The following is a 21,809-nucleotide window of genomic DNA, read 5'->3' as shown; positions in this document are numbered from 1 at the left end:
ACTTTACGATTCCATGATTTTAGTATAGAATGTCAGCTTGCGAACAGGGCTAGACCACGATTAAAGGTCTCGTGCGAAACTGGTCTTTGTCCTCGCTCAGGAAAGATGGCCCCAGAGAACACTAATTTGTGCAGCAGCTCACGAAGTACATTGTTTGTTCACAAGACTCTGCAGCTTAGATGGAATACTGCTGGTAACCCTATATTAAAATGTTTAATCTCACCCTCCCGGCGGCCTCAGAACAACCCTGCAAAGCAAGAAGCCTGTTGGGTTGTTGATCAGGGGAGTCCTTGACAGCTTCTCGGTCTTTGGCACTGCTTAATATGGCTGATAAGAGCCCCGTGGCACAGAGCGGTAAAGCTGCAGTACTGCAGTCGGAGCCCTCTGCTCACGACCTGAGTTCGATCCCGGCGGGAGCTGGGTTCAGGTAGCCGGCTCCAGGTTGACTCAACCTTCCGAGGTCGGTAAAATGAGTACCCAGCTTGCTGGGGGGAAAAGTGTAGATGACTGGGGAAGGCGATGGCAAAACCACCCCGTAAAAAAGTCTGCCGTGAAAACGTTGCGAAAGCGACGTCGCCCCAGAGTCGAAAATGACTGGTGCTTGCACAGGGGACTACCTTGACCTTTTTAATATGGTCGATACCATTCACACCTCAGCATGCCGCCGCCCTTTTGGTAGCGCTCTTAGGGTTGCCAAGTCCAATTCAAGAAATATCTGGGGACTTTGGGGGTGGAGCCAGGAGACATTAGGGGTGGGGCCAAGATCAAGGCTGTGACAAGCATAATTGAACTCCAAAGGGAGTTCTGGAAATCACATTGAAAGGAACGGCACACCTTTTCAATGCCTTCCTTCCATAGGAAATAATGAAGGATAGGGGCACCTTCTTTTGCGGCTCATAGAATTGGACCCCCTGGTCCAATCTTTTTGAAACTTGGGGGGTATTTTGGGGAGAGGGACTAGATGCTATACTGAAAATTTGGTGCCTCTACCCCAAAAAACAGCCCCCCCCCCAGAGCCCCAGATACGCGCAGATCAATTCTCCATGATTTTCTATGGGAACAAATCTCTATAGGGAATAACAGAGTTCCCAGCAGACATTTCCCTCCCCTCCCCCCGCTTTCTGACGATCCTGAAGCGGGGGGAGGGCCTCTAAACCGGGGGATCCCCTGCCCCCACCTGGGGATTGGCAACCCTAAGCGCTCTAAATGTCAGACGGCCAAAAAAGAACGTTCCAGCCTACATGAGCCTCTTTTCACCCTGAGAGGCTAGCGTTCTCCGTGCAAGGGAGCATGAAGGGATCTTCTGGCAACGTTCCTTCTAAGCTGCAGAGTCTTGTGAGCAAAAATTCTACTTTTGTGAGCTACTGGCATTAAAAGTGGTGAGCTCTTGCATCAACTAATGTGCTCTCGGGCCGTCCTTCAAAAGCTAAGACAAAAATGCGTGAGCTGGAGGCTAAAAATCTATGAGCCAGCTCGCATTAACTCAGCTTAGAGGGTAGATCCAAGCGTAGGCTTCCCAATCCCCAGGTCCCAGCGGGGGATCCCCTGGTTTTACAGGCTTCCCCCTCCCCCACAGCCATTATGCACCTCCATGAACAATTCCCATGGGGAATGATGGGGAATTGATCTGCGGGTATCGGCGGCTCTGGGGGGGCTGTTTTTTGAGGTAGAGGTGCCAAATTTTCAGTATAGCATCTAGTGCCTCTCCCCAAAATACCCCCCAAGTTTCAAAAGGATTGGACCAGGGGGTCCAATTCTACGAGCCCCAAAAGAAGGTGCCCCTATCTTTCATTATTTTCTATGGAAGGAAGGCATTTTAAAAGGTGTGCTGTCCCTTTAAATGTGATGGCCAGAACTCCCTTGGAGTTCAATTCTGCTTATCACACCCTTGCTCCTGGCTCCGCCCCAATGTCTCCTGACTCCACCCCCAAAGTCTCCTGGCTCCACCCCCAAAGTCCCCAGATATTTCTTGAATTGGACTTGGCAACCCTATCCAAGCGGGCAGCCTTGTTGGGTCTGAAGCAGTTGAACAAAGCAGGAGTCCAGTTTCACCTTTAAGACCAACCCATTTTTATTTAGAACGTTCTAAATAAAACTTGGTTGGTCTTAAAGGTGCGACTGGACTCCTGCTTTGTTCATCAGCTTAGAGCAGGGGTGGCCAACGGTAGCTGATTTTTTTTTGCCTCCAACTCCCATCAGCCCCAGCCAGCATGGCCAATGTCTGGGGCTGATGGGAGTTGTAGGCAAAAACCATCCGGAGAGCTACCATTGGCTTAGAGGGAGCACTGCTTCTGAGCCTCCCCCCCCTCTTCCCCCTGTGAAGTGGTTCAGCCCGGGCGCCGTTCAACTGCCCTCCTGCGGCCCGCCCGGGAAGCGGCATAGGCCGTAAAGCAGGCCGGTGGGGCCGCCCGGGAACCTGTATGGGAGCGAGGGTTTTTATAGCGGGCTGCGGGCGGCCTCTGCCTTAGCCAGGTTCCGGGGCGGCTCTCCGGAGCGCGCAAGATGGCGGCGGCGCCAGGGCAGGAGCCTGAGGGGCGTCGGGCGGCGGGGGAAGAGGAGACGCTGCTGCTGCTGGCGGCGGGGGAGTCGTCGTCCTCCGCGGCGTCGCGTCGCCTGGTGGTGCCGCGCTCGTGGGTGTCGGCGTCGGGCGGGCTGCCGCCGGGGCTGGAGCGCTGCTTCCCGGGGCTGGAGGTGCTGGACGTGAGCGGGACGGGGCTGCGGGCGCTGGGCGCGGAGCTGCTCTCCCTCGGCCGCCTCCACACGCTGCTGGCCAAGAACAACCGGCTGGGCGCCGAGGGCTCCCTGCCCAAAGGCCTGGCCGCCTCCCCCCTCGGCCGCTCCCTGCGCGCCCTCAACCTCAGCGGCAACCGCTTCGCCCGCCTGCCCGCCGCCCTGCTCGGCCTGCGCGGCCTCCAGAGCCTCAGCCTGGGCGGCAACCGCCTCCACACCATCCCCGCCGCCATACAGGAGCTCCGCAGGTGAGCAGCCGGGCCTTGGGCAGGGTTGGCAGCAGTGCCCCCTTGCAGCTGCAGAGCAAAAAATCTACTTGGGGAGCGACTGGCGGGAAAGTGGTGAGCTCCTGCAGAAGGTGTTGCGCTCTGAGGCCGAGCTTGCTGAGCTGCAACAAAAATGTGTGAGCTGGAGGCTAAAGATCTGTGAGTTCGCTCACACTAATGCAGCTTAGAGGGAACACAGGTTGCCATCAATGTCCCTTCTCAGCTGCAGAGCAAAAAGTCTACTTGGTGAGCGACTGGCGGGAAAGTGGTGAGCTCCTGCAGAAGTTGTTGCGCTCTGAGGCCGAGCTTGCTGAGCTGCAACAAAAATGTGTGAGCTGGAGGCTAAAGATCTGTGAGCTCGCTCACGCTAACGCAGCTTAGAGGGAGCATGGGTTGCCATCAGTGCCCCCTTTCAGCTGCAGAGCAAAAAAATCTACTTGGGGAGCGACTGGCGGGAAAGTGGTGAGCTCCTGCAGAAGGTGTTGCACTCTGAGGCCGAGCTTGCTGAGCTGCAACAAAAATGTGTGAGCTGGAGGCTAAAGATCTGTGAGCTCGCTCACGCTAACGCAGCTTAGAGGGAGCATGGGTTGCCATCAGTGCCCCCTTTCAGCTGCAGAGCAAAAAAATCTACTTGGGGAGCGACTGGCGGGAAAGTGGTGAGCTCCTGCAGAAGGTGTTGCGCTCTGAGGCCGAGCTTCCTGAGCTACAACAAAAATGTGTGAGCTGGAGGCTAAAGATCTGTGAGCTCGCTCACGCTAACGCAGCTTAGAGGGAGCATGGGTTGCCATCAGTGCCCCCTTTCAGCTGCAGAGCAAAAAAATCTACTTGGGGAGTGACTGGCGGGAAAGTGGTGAGCTCCTGCTGAAGGTGTTGCGCTCTGAGGCCGAGCTTGCTGAGCTGCAACAAAAATGTGTGAGCTGGAGGCTAAAGGTCTGTGAGCTCGCTCACGCTAACGCAGCGTAGAGGGAGCATGGGTTGCCATCAGTGCCCCCTTTCAGCTGCAGAGCAAAAAATCTACTTGGGGAGCGACTGGCGGGAAAGTGGTGAGCTCCTGCAGAAGGTGTTGCGCTCTGAGGCCGAGCTTGCTGAGCTGCAACAAAAATGTGTGAGCTGGAGGCTAAAAATCTGTGAGCTAGCCAACGCAGCTTAGAGGGAACACGGGTTGCCATCGATGTCCCCTCTCAGCTGCCGAGTCTTGTTTTTTTTTAATAAATATTTTTATGTTTTATTGACTCTTGTACAATTGGCCATTACAGCATATGAATGTTGGAATTAACAAATAACCCTCCCCCCCCCAACCCTCCCCATCTTCTCTTAGTCTTTTCCCCTCAGCCAAGGGCACAAAGTCCTAATCTTCCACTGAATGTCAGCTGCCGAGTCTTGTGAGCAAAAAATCTACTTGGTGAATGACTGGCCTTAAAGTGGTGAGCTCCTGCAGAAGGTGTTGCGCTCTGAGGCCGAGCTTGCTGAGCTGCAACAAAAATGTGTGAGCTGGTTGCCATCAATTGCCCCTCTCAATTGGTTGCCATCAATGTCCCCTCTCAGCTGCGGAGTCTTGTGAGCAAAAATCTACTTGGTGAACGACTGGCCTTAAAGTGGTGAGCTCCTGCAGAAGGTGTTGCGCTCTGAGGCCGAGCTTGCTGAGCTACAACAAAAAATGTGTGAGCTGGAGGCTAAAAATCTGTGAGCTGGCTCACGCTAACGCAGGTTAGAGGGAACACTGGTTGCCATCAATGTCCCCTCTCAGCTGCGGAGTCTTGTGAGCAAAAAATCTACTTGGTGAGCGACTGGCATGAAAGTGGTGAGCTGCTGCATCAATTAGTGTGCTCTGGGGATCATCCTTCCTGCTAAGGCAAAAACATGTGAGATGGAGGCTAAAAAAGTGTGAGCTAGCTCACACTAACTCATCTTAGAGGGAACACTGGTCCAGTGCGCTTTCCTTAAAAGGATATGGTGGGACTCCAGTTCGTGCGAAATGCCACAGTTCGGCCAGTTCCATACTGGAATTTAATTCTGGTTCAGCCCTGCCCTCAAACTGACATTCTACACTTGAATCATGGAATCATAGAACCCAACTCTAATGAGTTCATGCTTCTATTATTCTAGTGTAGAAAAACAGTTTGGGGACGGGGCTAGACCAGGATTAAAAGCCTACTGGGAGCTAGGGATAGCACACAATGCCCATAGCACAGCTCTTCTGTGGGCATTCCCTCAGTTATCAGTTTTTCCCCCAAGTTCAGGAAGAGGAAGAGATAGGGTGTGCATGATGTAGGGTTGTCCATCCCCAGATGGGGGCAGGGGATCCCCCCGTTTGGAGGCCCTCCCCCGCTTCAGGGTCATCAGAAAGAGGGCGGGGGGGTGGAAATGTCTGCTGGAGACTCCATTATTCCTTATGGAGACCAATCCCCATAGCATAGGGTATAATGGAGAATTGATCTGCAGGTATCGAGCTCTGAGGCTGCTTTTTAGGTAGAGGCACCAAATGTTCAGCATAGCATCCAGTGCCTCTACCCACAATACCCTCCAAGTTTCAAAAAGATTGGACCAGCGGCTCCAATTCTATGAGCCCCCAAAGAAGGTGCCCCTATCCTTCATTATTTCCAATGGAGGGAAGGCATTTAAAAGATGTGCGGTCCCTTTAAATGTGATGGCCAGAGCTCCCTTTGGAGTTCAGTTAGGCTTGTCACAACCTTGCTCCTGGCTCCACCCCCAAAGTCCCCAGATATTTCTTGAATTGGACTTGGCAACCCTAATTATCATCAGTGTTCCCTCTAAGCTGCAGAGTTTTGTGAGCAAAAATTCTACTTTGTGAGCTGCTGGCATTAAAGCTGTGAGCTACTGCATAGATCATTGTGCTCTGAGGTCATTTTTTGTGAGCTAAGACAAAAATGTGTGAGCTGGAGGCTAAAAATCTGTGAGCTAGCTCACCCCAACTCAACTTAGAGGGAACACTGGTTACCATATATCGAAAAACAAAAAACCCGAATGCATTTTCCATCTGACTACTTTAAACAAGGGGTCACCTTGACAAATTCCATTTTTTAACACCCATCCTATGTAAGCTGTGGTAATTGCTGCTAGATAGGAATATTCCTATGCTTCCAACCCAAAAAGAGGACATTTGCTTCAGGAGCCCCAAAGAGGACAGGCATCCAAGAAAGAGGACACACAGTAACCCTATTTTTGGTCAATATAGGGGTGCCTTAAAGTTGAATTGGCAGCTTCCAGGTGGGACCTGGAGATCTCCTGGAATTAGTGCTGAGTTCCAGGTCAGTTCTCCCTGGATCAGTTCTCCCTGGATGAGATGGCTAATTTCAAGGGGCAGACTCTAGGATAGAGGTGGCCTAACTGTGGCTTGGGAGCAACATGTGGCTCTTTCACACATATTGTGTGTGGCTCTGGAAGCCCCCATCTCACTGTCAGCTGGCTTGAATAAACAATTTTATTAGTAACATATGGTAGTAGAACTATAACTACAACTTATAAAAAGCTTAATATATATTAAGAAAAAGACCATCATTCTACCCCACATCTTACTTTCTCCCACCCCTCCCCCAATTACTTGACCCCCGCCAGTGTTATTTTCTTTAAAAAAACATATTAAAGGTACCCTTAACTATCAAGAAAAAAAACGAAACAAAAAAGAAACATAGGGAAGAAGAACCCCCTTCAAGAGTTATATTGTTATCTTAAAAATCTTAATCCTCAAAAATTGTCCAATGTCCTTTTATTTTCCACTCTTTCTCTACATATCTTCTGAATTTCTTCCACTCTTGGTTAAAAAGTTCTAAATCACAGTCTCTTAATTTTCTTGTTAATTTGTCCATTTCACTCCATGACATAACTTTCATAATCCAGTCCCATTTTTCTGGTATTTTTTCTTGCTTCCACAACTGCGCATACAATGTCCTAGCAGCTGAGAGCAAGTACCATATTAATGTTCTATCTTCTTTTGGAAATTTTTCCATTTGTAATCCCAGCAGAAAAGTCTCTGCCTCTTTATTGAATTCATATCCCAGGATCTTAGATATCTCTTGTTGAATCATTTGCCAAAACATTTTAGCTCTTTCACAAGTCCACCACATATGGTAGAAAGAACCTTCATGCTTTTTACATTTCCAGCACCTATCTGGCATCTTATTGTTCATCTTTGCTAATTTTTTTGGAGTCATATACCATCTATACATCATCTTAAAACAGTTCTCTTTAATACTATGACATGTTGCGAGTTTCATGGAATTTTTCCACAGATATTCCCAAGATTCCATCTTTATTTCTTTATTTACATTAATTGCCCATTTTATCATTTGAGATTTCACTACTTCATCTTCTGTAGCCCATTGTAAAAGTAATTTGTACACTTTTGAAATTAATTTCTCATTATCTCCAAGCAGAACTCTTTCCATTTCTATTTGTTCTTTCCTTATTCCTTCAGCTTTGATATCATTCTCCATCAAACTTTTTATTTGTTGCATTTGAAACCAATCATATTTATAGTTTAGTTCTTCTGCAGTTTTCAATTCTATTTTCCCGCTTTGTATTTTTAGTAACTGGTTGTATGATAGTTGTTTTTCCTTGACTGTTTTGGCCGTTAACTTTATCACTTCAGCCGGCACTATCCATAAAGGTCTCCTCTCATCACCATATTTCTTGTACTTTATCCACACATTTAATAAGCTACTCCTTATATAATGGTGAGAGAAAAGACCGTCCATCTTCTTTTTTTCATAGTACAAATATGCATGCCAGCCGAATTTTTTTCCATGGCCTTCTAACATTAGAAGTTTTTTATTTAATAACGTTATCCATTCTTTTAACCATACTAAACAAATTGCTTCATGATACAGTTTCAAATCTGGTAATTGGAATCCACCTCTCTCTTTCGCATCTATCAGGACTTTCATTTTAATTCTAGGTTTCCTCCCGGCCCACACGAATTCCGAAATTTTTCTTCGCCATTTATCAAATTGCTTAGCATCTTTCACAATGGGGATGGTTTGAAACAGATACATAATCCTTGGTAAAATATTCATTTTTACTGCAGCTATTCTACCCAACAGTGACAAATTGAGCTTGTTCCACTTTAGCATATCTTCTTCTATTTTACGCCATAGCTTTTCATAATTGTTCTTAAACAAATCAATATTTTTCATTGTTATCTCTACCCCTAGGTATTTTACCTTAGAGGTAACTTCACAACCCGTTAGTCTTTGTAGTTCTTGTTGTCTATTTTTCTGCATATTCTTACATAAGATTTTTGATTTTTCTTTGTTTATATAAAGTCCCGCCAACTCCCCAAACTCTTGTATTCTCATTAACAACAAAGGTGTAACTTGTAAAGGATTTTCATTTATAAACATTATATCATCTGCAAATGCTCTGTATTTATAGGTAAATCCTTTTATTTGTAGTCCTTCTAAATCTTTTTCTTCTTGAATCTGCATTAGTAAAATTTCAAGAGTCATTATAAACAGCAATGGCGAAAGCGGGCAGCCTTGTCTGGTACCTTTACTAATTTTCATTTCATCTGTAAGATCTGCGTTGATGCACAGCCTTGCACTTTGTTCAGAATATATTGCCTTTATCATTCTTATAAAACTTTCTCCAAGCTCCATTTTTTCCATCACTGCAAACATAAAGTCCCAATTTAAATTGTCAAATGCTTTTTCTGCATCCGCAAAGAATAGCGCTACTTCCTTTTCTGGATGTCTTTCATAATATTCTACAATATTTACAACAGTTCTAATATTGTCTCTTATTTGTCTTTTGGGAAGAAAACCGGCTTGGTCCTCTTTTATAAAATTTATCAAATATTGCTTAAGACGTTCTGCCAGAATTCTTGTAAATATTTTATAATCATTGTTCAAAAGTGAAATTGGTCTGTAATTTTTCAGACCAAATGCTTGGAGAAGGCATTTCTCTCTCAATGATTTCACCGAGCCAGCTGGTGGCTTGGAGAATGCATTAAAGTTGCTTTCTTTCCACCTCCTGCCCTCCTTCCCTGATGTTCACGTCTTCTGTCTCTCAAACATTCCCGTTTATTCTTTGTGGCTCTTATGTTAATGAAAGTTTGGCCACCCCTGCTCTAGGGCACTGTACCCTGCTGAGCTCCTTTCCCAGGCTTCAGCCTTCCTCCAGATCGCTGGGAATTTCTCCACCTGGACCCAGTGACTCTACCTTACAGATTTTTCAAAATGGGGATCCCTGCAGCAGCTTCCTCTGGCCCAGAGCGGACTTCAGCCGCTGCACTGAAGCTGGTGTTTATTCATTTATAAGCTGCTTATACCCGGCTTTTTGTATTGTTCTTACAACAACCCTGTGAGGTAGGCTAGACAATCAATACTCTTAACAGTGCAATCCTAAGGACACTTTCCTGGGAGTAAACCCCATTGAATAGAATCCAGAGTATACCTTCTTAGGCTTGCTATCTGAAGTTGTGGAGTCTTGAGAGCCAAAATTCTACTTTGTGAGCTACTGGCCTTCAAGTTGTGGGTTGTCAAAGGACAGCCAGCAAGTGTGGGTGCAGAGTGGGGGTTCAGAGCCTAGGTTAGTATTCTGGACCTCCCAGAGCCTAGGTTAGTATTCTGATTGCAATATATATCACACGGGATCTCGTTGATAGGGGATATTTTTGTCCTTATGCCTACTTACGTTCTTCCGTACCCACAAGAGAAATGTGGGTGTTGTGTCGCGTATTATGTTCCTGCAGCGTTTGGTGCAGTTTGTTTTTGCTGAAATGCTTGGGGACTGGAATTGGGCTTATTAGGGGGAAGAGTCCTTGCTGGTGGGCTAGGTGGATGACTTATCCAGAACAGTAACAAAGGGCCGTGCATTAACCTTTTAAAAGAAATGCATGTAGAACCTTGTAATAAGAGTGCTTGTAGCTTGGGAATAAAGGGGGAGGCACCACAGCTCAGTGGGAGAGCATCTGCTTGGCATGCAGAAAGTGCCAGGTTCAGTCCCCAGCATCTCCATTTAAAAGGGTTAGGGAGGAGGTGATGGGCTCAGCATGAGACCCTGGCTTCCTGTCTGGTCAAACAGTACTGGGCGAGATGGTCTGACTCCGGTCAAGGCAGGTTTGTCATCCACCTTGAGTCTCAGCAAGGCAGGCGGACAATTTTTTAAAAAGGGAATAAAAGAAATGCACACATGGCTTTCGGTGTTCCCTCTGCGCTGATCCAAGCGGGCAGCCGCGTTGGTCCGAAGTAGTAGAACAAAATAGGAGTCAGTTGTACCTTTAAGACCAACTTGGTTTTATTCTGAACGTCAGCTTTCGTGTGCCTCTAAGCACACTTCATCAGATGAGGAATCCGGCACAGTGAGCAGAGCCACGCATAGCTGGTAGGCGGTGGCTCAGAGCTGAGCTAGTGCGAGGCAGCTCACAGTTCTCTTAGCCTCCTGCTCACATATTTTTGTCTTGGCTCAGGAAAAATGCCCCCAGAGCAAACTAACTTCTGCAGTCGCTCACCACTTTAATGCCAGCAGCTCACAAAGTAGAATTTTTGCTCTCAAGACTCCACAGCTTAGAGGGAGTATTGATTGCTTTTTGTAAATCTCCAGAAGCAGCTGTCTCTGCTCTAGGCTAAGGTTTGCCAGCCAGCAATCAAATGGCTCAGTGTAAAGGGGGCAGAGGTGAATCCAGACAAGGTGGGCAGTCGTTGGCAAGGCTGACATTCAGAGGGGCCTGTTAAGCTTCCCATCTTTGATGGGGCAGTCCTCTCTTGGACGGACTGAGTCACCGCTCCATCACGTTGTCATACTTGGTTACCAAAATCAGGCTTGTGCAGTGGTACGAAGTATTTGCTCATTCTTTCCTGGACTTCCAGCACTTAAGCGACTTCTCTTTCTCTATTGTAATGCTATTCTCTACTGCTGTAGCCTCAGCGCTGGGCTGTAGAGACATGCTCCACTTGGGGCTGCCCTTGGAGACAACTTGGACACTGCAATTGTTGCAAACGTGGCATCTTATTTACTCTCTAGAGCAGAGGTGGCCAAACTTGCTTAACATAAGAGCCACATAGAATAAGCATCAGATGTTTGAGAGCCACAAGACATGAACAGCAGATGCTTGAGAGCCGGGAGGAAGATAGATGGGAGGGAGGGAGAGGTAGAAAGAAAGCAACTTTAACTTTAAAAGCCTTCTCCGAGCTGTCAGCTGGTTTGGCTTGGAGAAGTCTTTTAAAGAAATAAATGCCTTCTCCAAGCTGGCCAATGGGGTGGAGTGCCTCCTGAGCTACAATTTGGCCACCCCTAATCTAGAGCAAGCCACTTTGCAGCTTCTAGGCTCATATGGGAGGACGGCAGTCTGTCTCCATCCCCCTTTCGAGTGATCAATTCAAAAGACAGGTCCAGATGTCTTAAATGCGGAATATGCTAATGCCTGTTTGTGTCTTCCTGCACAGGGGTTGGGGGTGGGTGGGAGGTGTCTTTGGGAAAGCACGATTTCCGCTGTGAACCACCTGGGGCTGAAACACTGGGAGAAATCGAAGCTAACCGAGGGAACGTTATCATTTCTCTTTCAGTTTAGAGTTTTTGTACCTTGGAGGGAATTTCATAACGTCAATCCCACCGGAGCTGGCAAACCTGCCTTCGCTGAGTTATCTAGTGCTGTGCGATAACAAGATTCAGAGCATACCCCCTCAGCTGGCCCAGTGAGTATCTCTCGCCCTTTGCTTATTTGGAATCTCGGTCTGCTGTGATTCAATAACTGCTTTTGAATTTGGCAGCATTTTCTCTAGAGGGTATTTGCAAGCAGGAAGGAACAAGCAAGCTTGTGGAGAGCCAGTTTGGTGTAGTGGTTAAGTGTGCGGACTCTTATCTGGGAGAACCGGGTTTGATTCCCCACTCCTCTGCTTACAGCTGCTGGAATGGCCTTGGGTCAGCCATAGCTCTGGCAGAGGTTGTCCTTGAAAGGGCAGCTGCTGTGAGAGCCCTCTCAGCCCCACCCACCTCACAGGGTGTCTGTTGTGGGGGAGGAAGGGAAAGGAGATTGTAGGCCGCTCTGAGACTCTGTCCTTGAAAGGGCAGCTGCTGGGAGAGCCCTCACAGCCCCACCCACCTCAAAGGGTGTCTGTTATGGGGGAGGAATGTAAAAGAGATTGTAGGCCATTCTGAGACTCTGTCCTTGAAAGGGCAGCTGCTGTGAGAGCCCTCTCCAGCCCCACCCACCTCACAGGGTGTCTGTTGTGGGGGAGGAAGGGAAAGGAGATTGTAGGCCGCTCTGAGACTCTTTGGAGTGGAGGGCGGGATATAAATCCAATATCATCATCTTCTTCTTCTTCTTCTATGTTGTTTCCTGAGGGTCGTCTTGCAGCATATGCTGGGCAGCGGTGACCGGCAGCAACTTACAGCATGTGTGCCTCATTTTAATACCCAGCAGGTCTCACTATCTCCATATACCTACCTGTAACTTGTACGTGTGTGGGCCGAGTTTTGTGTGTGCGCACCTGCAGAAGCATTATCCATATAAGATATATATCCCTAAGTGTGCAGTCTTATCTAGGTGGGTTGAGAGCAGGTTCTTGCATGTCTGTTTCTCTCCTGATGAATGCAACGTCAGTGTGAACTTGAATGTGTTAGTGAGCCATTACAGAGAAAACTTTCATCTTTCCTCAAAGACTGCTTTTCAGTGGAGGCCCTTCACCCGTTTGTCTTTAGATGGGTCACTGAGCTTACATCTCTTGATCTAGTGCAGGTGCACAGGCTAAATATATATGAAGCAGAGAGGGGGAAAGAACATTAAGGGAGACTTTCCAGAGCCAACGTGACCCGGCATCCCCTTTCTCTCTCCCACAGTTTCTGTTCCCCCATTTATGTTATAACAGAAATAGCTGAACAGATTTGGTAAATAGCTGCCACGGTAGCAGCAATTAAAGAAATAAAGTTCAGGGTGTGGTAGACTTAATCTCTACACCTTAGCAATATAAGGAGTCCTTGACAGAGAGGCTACATATTATGTAAGACCTAAGGAGGGGCTGTGGCTCAGTGGTAGAGTATCTGCTTGGCATGCAGAATGTCTTGGATTCAGTCCTCCAGTTAAAGGCAGTAGGTGATGTAAAAGACCTCAGCCTGAGACCCTGGAGAGATTCTGCCAGTTTGAGTTGACAGTATTGACCTTGATGGACCGATGAACAGAGGCAGAAGTAGCTCAGCTGCAGTAGAAGAAGCTGTTTGGATGTAGAACAGAGCTGCTGGCAAGCTGTTGCTGAGTGAGGAGAGCTTGTTTGCCTGGGGGTAATTGCTGGCCCCACCCTCTGCTGTTGCTCTGACTGTTGAGTCAGAAGTGGGTGGGGGTTTGAGCCTTTAATTTGCAAGGCTCATCCTTGCCAGAGGCGCGAGCCAAAGGGCTCTTGGCCTGTGGCTCTTAGCCTGGGGTTCTAGCCTAGGGGTTCTGTAGAAAGGTGGGTAGTTACTCAAAAGTGGTTTCAGGTGTCAGTTGGTAGTGAGATTTAAAGAAGTGAAGATAAAGAAAATTTTGAAATGGATTGCAGCGGTATGGCTGGTGAGGGAGCAGAGGCAGTGACGTGTAAAGACTGTGGGATGTTTGCATTTCTACCTGAGAGTAGCACGAATTACACTTGCAGCAAGTGGAAGTTAGTGGCGCTGCTGGAGGAAAAGATACAGGGACTAGAGGCACGATTGTCCATGCTGCAGTGTATAAAGGAAGATGAGGATTTTCTTGACAAAACGTATGAGGCGCTCTTGAAAGGACAAGAGGAGGGAGAGGAAACGGTATCTCAGCAATTAGAAGAGGACCCAACACAGGAGGAGGGTTCCTGGAAAAAATGTAACCCGAAGGAGAAAGAAAATCAGGAGATTTTCTGAGCCCCTGCTGCTCAGCAATAGGTTCCAGGATCTCCCCACAGTAACCGATTCTGAGCCATTGGAACAAGGGCTACTTCCCCAGCCTCCATGAAACTTGAAGAAAGTTTCTCAGGATCTTGTGGATAAGAAGCCTGGAGCTTCTGCTCCCCGATATAGAAAGGTGGTGGTGATTGGAGACTCCTTGCTCAGAGGGCTGGAGCCCAAAGTGCGCCGACTGGACTTGTCATTCCAAGAGGTCTGCTGTCTGCCGAGTGCACCCATCCAGCACGTGACAGAAAGGATTGGAAGACTTATCAAGCCCACGGATTACTATCCTTTCTTGCTGATCCAGGTGGGAGCAAACGATACTGCCCGTCATAGCCCTGAACGTATGAGAAAAGACTATGTGGCTTTTGGTCAGTAGGTGAAGAAGCTGGGCGCACAGGTTGTGTTCTCGTCAGTGCTTCCTGTTGAAGGGCGCACAGGTTGTGTTCTCGTCAGTGCTTCCTGTTGAAAGAAGAATACTTCAAATAAATGACTGGCTACGTCAATGGTGTCGTCAGGAAAGATTTGGATTTCTAGACCATGGCTTACGTTTTCGAGATGGTGGTCTTCTATCAGGAGATGGTTTGCACCTTACGGCAGTAGGGAAAAGGGTGTTTTGTAACAGCCTTGCTAACCTAATAAGGATGGCTTTAAACTAAATTGTATTGGGGAGCGAGACAATAATTCAAAGCCTCGTATGATGCCAGAAACTGGGGATAAGAACATTAAAGATTTGCAAAGAGTGGTGCATATGCTGGGTAATGTTAACTTGTAGACTTGTACGGAAACCAGACTCTCGGGATGCATAAAACATGGATTCCAATATCTCTACACTAATGCACAGAGTATGGGAAATAAACACGAGGAACTGGAAGTCCTAATAAAGGAAGGGGACTATGACATAATAGGCCTTACTGAAATGTGGTGGGATGACACTCACAACTGGAATATTAGGATTCAGGGGTACAACTTATTTTAAAGGGACAGGCAAATGAGAAAGGGCAGAGGCGTAGCAGTATATGTGAAGGAGGTATATACTTGTGAGAAAAATGTGAATCTGAGCATGGCAGCTCAGTTGAGAGTCTCTGGGTAAAAATAAAAGAAGTAAGAAATAACAGTGATATTATTGTGGGGGTCTGCTATAGACCACCAAGTCAGGCAGAGGACTTGGATGAGAAACTTCTACAGCAGATTGCAAAGTTCTCCAAGAGAAGGGATACCGTGATCATGGGAGATTTCAATTACCCAGACATCTGTTGGCAGTCCAATTCCGCTAAAAATGAAAAGTCAAATAGATTCCTGACTTGTCTTGCTGACAACTTCCTTTTCCAGGAAGTGAAGACGGAAACAAGGGGATCTGCTATCGTGGATTTGATTCTCACCAACAAGGAAGAATTGATTGAAGAAGTGGAAATAGTGGGCACCCTGGGCAGTAGTGACCATGTGATTTTGGAATTTACAGTCTTAGGGAAGGGAAAAGCTATACGTAGTCAGACTTATAGGTTGGACTTCAGAAAGGCAAACTTCTATAAACTTAGAACTATGCTGGGTAAAATCCCATGGTCAGAAATACTTAGGAGGAAGGGGGTTCAGGAGGGGTGGGAGTTTCTTAAAAGCGAAATATTGAAAGCACAATCACAGACGATTCCTATGAGAAGAAAAAATGGAAAAAGTCTAGAAAGCCAAAGCGGCTCCATAAACAGCTCTCTAGAGATTGGAGAAATAAAAAAGACTCCTTTAGGAATTGGAAGGAGGGCCTTATAACCAAGGATGAATATAAACAAATCACCAGTGCTTGTAGAGAAAAAGTTAGGAAAGCTAAAGCTAAGTATGAGCTTAGGCTGGCCAAAGATGCTAAAAACAACAAAAAAGGGTTCTTTTCAGAGTAAGAAAAAGAGCAAGGACACAGTAGGCCCATTGCGAGGGCAAGAAAGTGAAATTGTAACAGGTAATGAAGAGAGGGCAGAACTGCTCAATTCCTATTTTTCCTCAGTCTTCTCTTCTGAGGGAAACGGTGCTCAACATGGCAAAAACAGAACATATAAGTAGGATATGAAATTCCAACTTAGGATCAGCATAGGGGTAATACATAAACACCTAGTTTCTTTAAATGAAACTAAGTCCTCAGGGCCAGATGAATTGCATCCAAGGGTTCTAAAAGAGCTTGCAGATGTAATTTCTGAGTCTCTGGCTATTATTTTTGAGAATTCTTGGAGAACAGGAGAGGTGCCAGAAGATTGGAGGCGGATGAATGTTGTCTCCATCTTCAAGAAGGGGAAAAAAGACGATCTGGGTAACTACCGACCCGTCAGCTTGACGTCTATAACTGGAAAAGTTTTAGAACAAATCATCAAACAGTCGGTCCTGGAACATTTAGAAAGAATGGATGTGATTACTAAGAGCCAGCATGGTTTTCTCAAGAACAAGTCATGTCAGATTAACCTGATCTCTTTTTTTGAGAAAGTGACTACCTCGCTGGATCAAGGGAATGCTGTAGACATCGTTTATCTTGATTTCAGTAAGGCTTTTGATAAGGTTCCACCTACTATCCTTGTTGACAAGTTGGCAAAATGTGGTATGGATCCTGTTACCGTTAGGTGGATCCGTAACTGGAGAGCCAGTTTGGTGTAGTGGTTAAGTGTGCGGACTCTTATCTGGGAGAACCAGGTTTGATTCCCCACTCCTCCACTTGCACCTGCTAGCATGGCCTTGGGTCAGCCATAGCTCTGGCAGAGGTTGTCCTTGAAAGGGCAGCTGCTGTGAGAGCCCTCTCCAGCCCCACCCACCTCACAGGGTGTCTGTTGTGGGAGAGGAAGGGGAAGGAGATTGTAGGCCATTCTGAGACTCTGTCCTTGAAAGGGCAGCTGCTGTGAGAGCCCTCTCCAGCCCCACCCACCTCACAGGGTGTCTATTGTGAGGGAGGAAGGTAAAGGAGATTGTGAGCCGCTCTGAGACTCTTCAGAGTGGAGGGCGGGATATAAATCCAATATCATCTTCTTCTTCTTCTTAACAGATTGCACCCAATGAGTGCATGTGAATGGTTCCTCATCCTCTTGGAGAGGAGTGACAAGTGGAGTGCCTCAAGGATCTGTCCTGGGGCCTGTTTTGTTCAACATCTTTATCAATGATTTGGATGAAGGAATAGAGGGAATGCTTATTAAATTTGCAGATGATGCTAAATTGGGAGGGGTTGCAAACACAGAAGAAGACAGAAACAGGATGAACTTGACAGGCTGGAAAACTGGGCTAAAATCAATAAAATGAATTTTAACGAGGATAAATGTAAAGTTCTGCATTTAGGTAGGAAAAATCCAATGCATGGTTATAGGATGGGGGAGACTTGTCTTAGCAGTATTATGTGCGAAAAGGATCTAGGGGTCTTACTGGATCATACGCTGAACATGAGTCAACAGTGTGATGCGGTGGCTAAAAAGGCAAATGCAATTTTGGGCTGTATCAACAGAAGTATAGTGTCCAGATCACGTGATGTGATGGTATCGCTTTACTCTGCTCTGGTAAGACCTCACCTGGAGTATTGTGTTCAGTTTTGGGCACCACATTTTAAGAAGGATATAGACAAACTGGAACGGGTCCAGAGGAGGGTGACAAAGATGGTGACGGGTCTGGAGACCAAGTCCTATGAGGAAAGGTTGAAGGAGCTGGGGATGTTTAGCCTGGTGAGGAGGCAGCTGAGAGGTGATATGATCACCATCTTCAAGTACTTGAAGGGCTGTCCTATAGAGGGTGGCGTGGAATTGTTTGCTGTGGCCCTGGAAGATAGGACCAGAACCAATGGGTTGAAACCTTCTGGGGCCACAGAAAACTATTCCACACCATTCTCTATATGACAGCCCTTCAAGTACTTGAAGATGGTGATCATATCACCTCTCAGCCGCCTCCCCTCCAGGCTAAACATGCCCAGCTCTTTCAGCCTTTCCTCATAGGGCTTGGTCTCCAGACCCCTCACCATCTTCGTCGCCCTCCTCTGGACCCATTCCAGCTTGTCTATATCCTTCTTAAAATGTGGTACCCAAAACGGAACACAAGGTGAGGTGTTACCAGAGCAGAGTAAAGCAATAGCATCACGTCACATCATCTGGACACTAGACTTCTGTTGATACAGCCCAAAATTGCATTTGCCTTTTTAGCCACCCCATCACACTGTTGACTCATGTTCAGCGCATGATCCACTAAGGCCCTAAGGTCCTTTTTGCACATACTACTGCTAAGACAAGTCTCCCCTGTCCTATAACCATGCATTGGATTTTTTCCTCCCTAAATGCAGAACTTTACATTTGTCCCTTGATGGGCTTTGGAGTCTTGGAGGGATTTGCTAGCTGTCCTGCTTTGTCTTTGGCTGGTTCCGCCAGTGGGGACGTGCCGGGAATGTCCGTGTTCTTGAGATCTGTGCCTCTGTCTCACCCCCCCACCCCTTCTCAGATCTTTGGAAGAGATTGGACAGAGGAGAATGTGATGGGAATCTAGATGACACGGGAAGGAATGGCCCTCTGCACCTTGAGGTGGAATCTTCTTTGCAGTCAAATACGCAGCTCAGAAACCAGACCAGCAGCCCCAGTGCCTTGTAGCTAGTCTTAATGGCTGGCTTATGTGTGGAACAAGAACAGATGGGGTTTGAGAAGGGCCTGGCTGCACAGGTATGCAGGAGGAAAGAGAGGTGAGCTATGCACGTCCTGTTGTATAGGGCCTTCCAAGCACATTCCCCTTGCATAAAGGAACGAGTTGTCAGCCATGCTGGTCCGAAAGAAAAATAGAACACAGTCCACCTGATACCTTTTGTTAGTACCAGTCCAGTGACGTGTAGCAACGCGCAAGCTTTTGAGTTCTTCAGAACGTTTCTTCAGGCTGGGTGTTAAAATAAATGTTAAAAAGAAGCTTCAGGACGTGATGTCAAATCCTGGGGGTAGTCGGCACTGTGCTTTTCTTGTCACGTTCAGAAACTAGTGGAAAGGTCGTTGAAAGGTGTTAAGATCGGCTCCCTGAGGTTTCTCCTGTGGGAACCCAGGGATCTGAGAGCGCCACAGGCCTAGCACCGTCTGCCTGATCTTTTTCTCCCCTTTGGCTTCCAGGTTGCCTTCCCTGCGTTCTCTGAGCCTCCATAACAACTTGTTGACCTACCTTCCTCGGGAAATCCTCAATCTCATTCACCTCGAAGAGTTGAGCTTGCGTGGGAATCCTTTGGTCGTGCGGTTTGTCCGCGACCTGACTTACAACCCTCCCAGTCTCCAGGAACTGGCTGGCCGCACCATTAAGACCCGCAACGTTCCTTACGCATCTGGTGATCTCCCGGAGAACCTCCTCCAGTACTTGGATCTGGCCAGCAATTGCCCCAACCCCAAATGCGGAGGTGAGTTCTGCAGTATGGAGGAGAGCCAGTTTGGTGTAGTGGTTAAGTGTGCGGACTCTTATCTGGGAGAACCGGGTTTGATTCCCCACTCCTCCACTTTCACCTGCTGGCATGGCCTTGGGTCAGCCAGAGCTCTGGCAGAGGTTGTCCTTGAAAGGGCAGTTGCTGTGAGAGCCCTCTCCAGCCCCACCCACCTCACAGGGTGTCTGTTGTGGGGGAGGAAGGCAAAGGAGATTGTGAGCCGCTCTGAGACTCTTTGGAGTGGAGGGCGGGATATAAATCCAATATCTTCTTCTTCTTCTGCCAGCTCCCCCCCCCCCCATATAACCTTTGTGCACACATTCTGTGCCACTGCATCATCTTCTCCCCTTGGAGTCCAAGTTCTTATCTTTTTCTAGTCTGAACAGATTTCAAAATGCTTAAGCAGCTAATTGAATCAGGTGGTTTTATTGGCACACTTAGGTTATCAAGAGCTACAAAAAATATGCAGAGAGCAGAAGAAGAAGAATTGCAGATTTGTACCCCGCCCTTCTCTCTGAATCAGAGAGAGGCTTACAATCTCCTATATCTTCTACCCCCCACAACAGACACCCTGTGAGGTGGGTGGGGCTGAGAGGGCTCTCACAGCAGCTGCCCTTTCAAGGACAACCTCTGCCAGAGCTCTGGCTGACCCAAGGCCATGCCAGCAGGCGCAAGTGGAGGAGGGGGGAATCAAACCTGGTTCTCCCAGATAAGAGTCCGCGCACTTAACCACTGCACCAAACTGGCTCTCCTCCAGCATAATAAACCAGCTGTTGCTCCAAAACAGATGGAAAAGCCCTTGGGTTTTTAGCAAGACAACCTTGAGGGTACACCTGCATCTTTCCAGGTGTTGTTCACTAATCAGAAATCGTACAGAGTTTGAGTCCAGTGGCACCTCTCAGACCAGAATGCTGGGTGTCAGCTTTTGTGTGCATGCACACGTCTGAAGACTCCGACGTGACACTTTGACACTGACTTGACAGCACCACATACTAAAAAGAGCTATTAAGCAGGGCTCCTCAAATTTGACCTGACTTAAGGTAGCCAGTTGACTTGCCAGTTAAGATGGGTTTTCCTGATACTGGCTGGTTGTGTAAGCATGCAGAAACATTTTGCTATGGATTATACAGCTGTCTGAATCAAGATGTTTTATATACATTTTCACTGTTGACAAAACGTCCATTACCTTAGAAACGACCATTTTTCTGTTGGGTGAAATGTGAAAAAAAAAATTGTGTTGGAAGCGCAGATGCTTTATACAATATCCCCGGTCCTCCCTGTTTCTCAGTTAAGAGAAAAATGCTATTCAGATAAATTACAAAGATGATCTGACTCCAGTGGTAACGAGAAAGAAATTTTACTTACAGAAATAGAAGCATATTACATGAGGTATTCATATAAGTACACCTAGCTTACACTTTTGATAAACTTCAAAAAAGTTAACTTGCTGCAGGAGGCAAGCACCGGCCAAAGAGGCTTAACATCTAACCCATGAGAAGATGGGGTCAACTGACAAGAGTACATAGTGATTCTCTTAACTCAGGGGTGTCAAGTGTGTGGCCCGTGGGCCGGATGAGGCCCACAAACAGGTCTTCGTTCTCCCTTTCTCTTGCTTCTTACTGTGTCACAGTTTGCTTTGCACAGAACCTACAGACCAAAGCCTCTATTTCCCCATTGGCTGAGGCTCCTCTCTTGGGGAGGACGGTGGCGGGGGGAGAGCTTGCTTTGATGCTGACTGCAATATTGTAAGAGTGCTAATATTTTAAGCATGTTTTGTTTTAGGCCTTTTTAAAAAAAAAATCTTTAACTGTGTTTGTCTATGTCCTTTAGAAAGTTTATATCTCTGCTACTTGGCATTACATTTCATGTCTCGGCCCGACAAGGTCTCATTTATGTCAGATCCGGCCCTCAGAACAAATTGAGTTTGACACCCCTGTCTTAATCTTTTCCCTCTCAGGTTCTCTTGCATGCAGAGTCACAATATTCAATGTTTTCTTCCCTAGGAGTCTATTTTGACAGCTGCGTCCGACAGATCAAGTTTGTCGACTTCTGTGGGAAGTACCGCCTCCCGCTGATGCACTACCTGTGTTCCCCGGAGTGCTCCTCCCCCTACAGCTCCGCCTCCCAGAGTTCTACTTCCCAGAGCGAGTCCGACTCGGAAGATGAAGCCATCGTCGCCGCTCGCCGCATGCAGAAGGTTCTGCTGGGGTGAAAGGGGGCGACAGAAGCCCGGAAGGGAATTGTGTGTGTGAGAAGAACACCTGTGGGATGACGGTGTTAGAAGACCCTTTCTAGGGAGCGTTTGTGAAACATTAAGTTGACCTGCCTGCTCTTTTGTCGCTCATCGACAGAGTATCTTGGCAGATGTTGAACTGGTTCTGGTTTTCTGCTCCTGAAGATGCTCAAATCATTGTCTTCTTTGGGGGGGGGGGGGGAAACTGGCACGGTAAAGATGTGCATTACAAGAATGGGCGGGAGGTATTGGAGGCCTTGTTAAAGGGTGCTTTAAAGCCCTTCGCTACTGAGACTGATACGAAGAGGACCGTTTTGAACTATGTCACTGTGATAAAATAGTGCCA

The 21,809-nt window shown here is 47.3% G+C and overlaps 1 protein-coding gene across 1 annotated transcript; it reads left to right on the top strand.

Moving 5' to 3' along the window:
• Positions 1 to 2,502: 2,502 nt before the first annotated feature.
• LRRC58 (leucine rich repeat containing 58) lies at positions 2,503 to 21,476 on the top strand. Its single transcript, XM_060236302.1, has 4 exons — positions 2,503 to 2,978; positions 11,519 to 11,647; positions 18,932 to 19,209; positions 21,234 to 21,476. The coding sequence occupies exons 1-4, from the start codon at positions 2,503 to 2,505 to the stop codon at positions 21,440 to 21,442; spliced, it is 1,092 nt and encodes a 363-aa protein (XP_060092285.1). The 3' UTR covers positions 21,443 to 21,476.
• Positions 21,477 to 21,809: the final 333 nt, after the last annotated feature.

The sequence above is a fragment of the Heteronotia binoei genome, chromosome 4 (genome assembly GCF_032191835.1).
Source record: "Heteronotia binoei isolate CCM8104 ecotype False Entrance Well chromosome 4, APGP_CSIRO_Hbin_v1, whole genome shotgun sequence".
Taxonomy (NCBI): domain Eukaryota; kingdom Metazoa; phylum Chordata; class Lepidosauria; order Squamata; family Gekkonidae; genus Heteronotia; species Heteronotia binoei.
Note: the sequence above shows the minus strand (reverse complement) of the source record. Positions and strands in the feature narration are given on the sequence as shown.